The sequence below is a fragment of the Schistocerca piceifrons genome, chromosome 3 (assembly GCF_021461385.2).
Source record: "Schistocerca piceifrons isolate TAMUIC-IGC-003096 chromosome 3, iqSchPice1.1, whole genome shotgun sequence".
In the NCBI taxonomy this organism is placed as follows: domain Eukaryota; kingdom Metazoa; phylum Arthropoda; class Insecta; order Orthoptera; family Acrididae; genus Schistocerca; species Schistocerca piceifrons.
In genome coordinates, this window is record NC_060140.1 from 506,508,571 (window position 1) to 506,514,570 (window position 6,000).

General features: G+C 38.6%; 1 protein-coding gene across 4 annotated transcripts in view; it reads left to right on the plus strand.

The window, feature by feature from the left end:
• The window catches only part of LOC124789688 (TIP41-like protein), a 66,026-nt gene extending 60,673 nt beyond the window's left edge, over positions 1 to 5,353 (plus strand). For all 4 annotated transcript variants that reach the window (XM_047257128.1, XM_047257125.1, XM_047257127.1 and 1 more), the window contains one exon: positions 4,191 to 5,353. In XM_047257128.1, the coding sequence (XP_047113084.1) occupies positions 4,191 to 4,304 (114 nt within the window). In that variant the 3' untranslated portion in view covers positions 4,305 to 5,353. The remainder of the gene's footprint in view (positions 1 to 4,190) is intronic.
• The last annotated feature ends 647 nt before the right edge of the window (positions 5,354 to 6,000 follow it).

Below are 6,000 nucleotides of genomic sequence, written 5' to 3' on the forward strand. Positions count from 1 at the left end.
GTCCTGTGAACAGCCTACTCACGGAGACTGGGGTCCCTCCACTACAGAACAGGCACCAACAATTACTACTCAATTATGCTAGAAGTGATTGCAGCTCCCCTAAGCATCCAAACTACCATGTCCTTTTTTCTAGTAGGGAGATCCACCTTCTGCAACAGAGACCCAGAACTGGGGTCACAACTGCAGTTTGACTACAGTATCTCTGCCCTGAAGCCAGCTTCTCCCACTGTTGCCTTTTGTCAAGGAGCAATCATGTACACCCACATGGCATGTTCTCCGACCTAGGATCTCTTCCTGGCTTTTGATCGAAAGATTCAGTTCACCCAATGTGGTGTTTTGGTGCCTGTTTCTGGCTCTCCTCAGGGCATTTCCTCATTCGGAAGTGGTATACAGATAGCTCAATGGTCGATGAATGAACTGGTTATGTATACACACCTGCAAGATACATTGAACTATGCTCCCTGCCAAATGGATGCAGTGTCTTCACTGCTGAATTGGTGGCCATCAGACAAGCCGTCTGCCATGCTCATTGTTGCACTGGCAAGATGTTTCTAATCTGCAGTGACTCCTTGAGCAGCCTTTACCTGTAGGCTGGTGCTACCCTCATCACCCAGTAGTCAAGACTATCCAGGATCTTCTTGCTGACCTCCATCAAGCTGGATGGCCAACAATCTTTGTTTGCGCTCCTGGACATGTTGAGATCTCAAGGAATGAACATGTCAACCATTTGGCAAAGTTGGCCACCAGGATGCCGATTTTGAAAATGGGGGTCACAAAATTGGACCTCAACACCATTAGTTGTTAGAGGTCTGGAACTCAGAATGATCTGCCCTGGACTCCCCAAACAAACTGAGGGCAGTAAAGGAGACCACATCCATGTGGAAGTCTTCCCTTTGCACTTCTTGCAGGGAATCCACTGCTCTTCATCGGCCAGGCATTGGCTACACTTGGCTTACCCATGGCCACATTCTCCAACATGAGGATACACCTTACTGATGATGAGGTATCAGCCACATGTGTGAAGATAGAATTTTTACACTTCTCACAGACCATAATCCCCTTATGTTTGCTTTCCATCAGCAGTCAGGAAGGCATCACCATGCCAATTATGACATTTGGACTTCATTGCACAATTTACTACAGATATTCAGCATGTTGATGGTGAGCAGAATAGATCAACAGATGTTTTAGCTCACATTGATTCCGTCACGAAGGAATGTGACTTACTCATAGTACAGCTTGCCAACACCCAGGAAGGAGACAGTGAGCTGAAGGCTTCCCTTCAAGCATCATCGAGCTTATAGCATCAATGAACCCGGATATCCGAATACCGAACTCAAACATAGTGCTTTACTGTGCTGTATCGGTGCCACAAGTGCGACCCCTCATTATGGCTGTTTTTTACAACCAAGCAATTTCATCTCTTCTGAACTTAACTCGTACAGAAGTAAGGGTGATGTGGACAGTACATAAATAGTGAATTTCCTGGAACATAGTTCGTCTATGCACTGTAAACTCTTTGATCCTTCTCACTGCCTTTGAGCTAAAAACAAAGCATAGATATAGACATTCTAAGCAGTCTTACGATTAAGATTACACATTGTAATTAACCATTACATTGTGTGCTTAAATAAATTGCATTTTCACAAGGCACATATAGTCTTTGCAGCAGTGAGCATTGAAACTTGCTGATGAAAAAGACATTTTCTGCCACATAGAACTTTAGAGAAAACTTACCATAAAAAGTTTACTTCACAAAATTGCACCAATAGTCTGCAATCACAAACAATACAGCATCGCATTCATGTGGTCATCAGCAGTATCAGATTCAGAAACAGGAACCACATTGACAAAGCACATAGTTTAGGTGTACTTACTTGGTCTTGGGAGAAGCAAACTATTCAAAGAGCCAGTCAATCTCAAGCTCCTTTTTTCACTGTTGAAAGTTCACTAAAAATCAAAATAAACTTCACAAAGCTACCTAAATCATAAAGGGCTGCTTATATAATTACGAAATAAAACTGCAGCTCTAGAGGGAAGAAATAAAAACTTCCCCAAGAGAGGCACTATCAGGACTTGGAAGATTAATTCAGTGAAGTGCATAGTGTTTTGAAAAGTTATAAAACAAGGATAATATAGTCAAGTTAAGTCAGGTGATAATGAGTGAGTTAGATTGGGAAATGAGACACAACAAGAGTAGATGAGTTTTGCTGTTTGGGCAGCAAAATAATTGATGGTGGAAGAAGTAAAGAGGGCACAGTATGCAGATTGGCAGAAGCAAAAAAAAAGTTCTCCAAAAAAGTTTAATGTGTTTCCTGACTGAATACCATAACTACAACATAACATAGTAAATGTTAGAAATGTTGAAAGAATTGGGCATTTTGAATAATATTTCCACTCAGTTCAACAGTAAGTCCATTTACATTCATTCTAAAGGAGACAGTAAAGTTTGTCTGTTGTATGTAAATGAGTATCATTTCTGTCATCTTGTGGATGATGTCTACATTCTTTTCCTGTTCAAGTTTCCTCTTCAGTTAGTTCAGGGCTGACGATGGCATGCCAAACTTCACGTGCGCAACGTGAGCACACCAAGGCCCTGCCTGTGACTCAGCTTTGCTCACTCCTTCTTAGAAGTAGCCAGAACAGCAAGACATTAAAGCACTCCAGTGCAGCATTTAGTGGTCGGTACAACTCTTGTGAGTTCGGCAGATCTTGGTATCATTGATGTTTACCCTTTCCTGTTTGTCCATGGTATGAAGAACGTTCACAGGGCAAGTGGCTGTTTACACAGAAAGGGGCAGTCTAGCAGTCTTAAATTACAGTCTTTTAAAATGAAGAGGAATGACAGAAGAGATGGATGAGAATTCTGAATTCAAATAAGCAATGGACACTGCGTATTTACTACGAAACAACATTATAGTACTATGCAGAAAGAATTTAAACATTTACGTGACAATCAAACAAGAATAAATTACAATGATCGACAGACATGATTCATTGTTCTGTGGATCAAGGAGCAATTAGTGTTTATCTTGCAGGCATGGACCACTTGAAGTTTTCATAAATGAATGAAGAGTATGGAAACTTTATATACTACTGCAAAGTATGTTGGTTAAGTCAAGGGAGCATTCCTGGAATGATTTTTCAATTTAAAACTCGCTATTGTTGGATTCATGAAGGAAAAAGCAGTGCAGGAACAAAAATTAGAACATCCGATATGGATTGCAGACTTTGCATTTTAAGTGGACTTGACTGCACACTGCCGCCCACTGTAAGATAACTTCCTTCTGATTTGAAAGGGATGCATTTAGAAAGAAAATCACATTGTAGAAGGGACACATTGTGACAAAGACAATCCAGTTCCTTAAGCTCACTGGTGTTAAAGAAAGTGTGAGGTTTGAAGAATTCATTGTGGCCCTGCAAGAATTACGCTGATAGTTTCATAGAGGTTTTTAGGAGGATGCTCTCAGTCTTACATCTGTTTTCAAGACTCTGCCTTTTCATTTGAAAGCACCCATGTGCATATGCAGATGTAACTTATTGACCTACAAGGTAATTCCAGTTTTAATTACAAATCTTTGTATGTTAAAACTGTCCAGGATGTCCACATTGCTTTTCTCAGATACGATTTTCATAGTCTCCATGAGGCTGCAAAAGTGCTACAATATTTTGATAGACATTTGTGTGTGAAAGACTTTTTTTTATTATGAAAGTAAATTAGTCATGAGTACATGACAACTTGAGTGTGAAACTCTGTGAAATTCCCTGCATTTCTCTGTGTGCTGACAGTTTGTACTAGATAAAAATTGTATGTCTTCAGCATGCAAAAAATAATTAAAAAATACTGAAAACTTATTTTGTTTGTGATCTTTGTTGTTGAAAGTAGTGAAATATAAAACCAGGTCATATGCAGTTCCACTGTACTACCATTTAAATGCGGCTTGTTCAGTGTTTTCCCCGCTTCACCCCATTGTGCTCAGATAGCGTAGTATAGCATGGTGTGGCAGTGAGGGGGAGGGGGGGGGGGCGGCGATGTGACATGAGGCTGAGCACTTTGGCCCTCGGTCCCAGGAGCCGAAATCTTGGCCCACCCTGAGTTAGTTGAACACTTAAATGCTCTCTTTTCTTTTGTTATATTATAATTTCTCATTTTAGTGTTTATAATTATTACTAAAAGTCTTCATTTTCAGGTTCCACCATCTGTCCTCAGAGAACCAAATGAGGTGTCACCACTTCTTCCATTAATTGAGTCTCATTATTCTAAACTTAGCTTCCCAGAAAGCAGTTCTTCAGGAATAAAATAATTTGCAGAATGTATGATAAAGCCAACGTTGTCATTTTTGGTGTGTGTGTGTGTGTGTGTGTGTTTTTTTTTTTTTTAATAATTGGTGTACTTTATATTGCTGAAGTATGTTTATATTGTCAAGTACATGGTTTTTAGCAGTAGTTAAAATGTAAAATGCAAGGGAAATCGAGTCTATGAACTCGTGTAAAAACATGTGGCTCATACTGATTAAGCCTTGAATAATCAGTGAGACCTGTTGTCAATGTTACTAACAGTGATCAATCCATTCCATGGAATTGAGGAAATTGAATAATTGATGTATATTGCTTCTCTAGAGCTGCAAACTTAATGAAATGATGTAGGTTTCATTTCTTTATCCTGTTTTTTGCCTGTGCATTTGTCTGTAATGAGAGAACTGTTACATCTTTCCTACACCCCATATAATGTATTTACTATTTCAGAAATCTACCAGTATATATGTAGAATCATAATTAGTTGCCATATTCTCAATTAATTATGAAAGCATTAAATTTTGTGAGCACTGTTGAGGACGTCAAAAAAGTTGTTAACCATTACAATAACAGAATATGTACATATTGAATAGGTATTTGTAAAATTATGTAAACATTATGTTTAATGAGACACTGTACTTTGTGCTCATTTCCCATCACCTGCGCGCACTTGTAAAATTATGTAAACATTATGTTTAGTGAGACCCTGTACTTTGTGCTCATTTCCCATCACGTGCACGCGCACGCGCGTGTGTGTGTGTGTGTGTGTGTGTGTGTGTGTGTGTGTGTGTGTGTGTGTGTACATCATGAAAATTGTTAACCAGTACAATATATTGTGAACAGAATAGGTATTCATTGAACAAGTGTTCACAGAATTAGTGAGACACTGTACTTTGCGCTCATTTCCAACCTTGTGTGTGTGTGTGTGTGTGTGTGTGTGTGTGTGTGTGTGTGTGTGTAAAAGCAGACATCATGTTTTATCAATATACATTAAAAAAGTGAAATTTTGAAAAGTAAATATGTGCTTTTATTTTATTAAAATTTAATAGAAGTGTCATATTTCAACATTCATCTATATTTCCATTTTTGGCAACTGTGATGTCAGAATGAGAAACTAACAGGCCTACAGTCCTAGTGTAGTAATTCAGAACACTGTGTTCAAAAGTAAAATACACATTTAAAAAAAAATTAATCCCTTCCCTCCATTCACCCATCCCTTTTCCAAACATAAGAGAGATAAAAGAAATGAAACTGCAATGCCTATACTAAATAATATTATTAAATTTTATGTTACTGGAATACAGTGTAATTTGGCTTTTACGTTCCCAGAATTAGCATTTTCCCACCATTTATGGCATTTTTAATTGGTCCCATCAAATTTCCTATGCCCACAATGTTAATTTGCACCTGATTTTGCGTCAACATATTTATAATTTTCCCATGATTTACGCATTATGAAAGAATGTTCATTGTGAAAAAATGATGCTGGCATGATGTTGGCTGTCCGGTAGTGTTTACAAACATTATGTGGTTAAGTTTCTTGACACCAAGGCACTCTACTCAGCGGATTTGAACCAGTAAACATGTAAAAGTTGGAACGATTCGTGCTGTATCTCCTGCCACTGCGAAGCTCTACTTGGTGTGGTGGCTGATGGAAATAACTAGGTTCATTCAAATGAAGATATCGTGATCAATCACAATCAT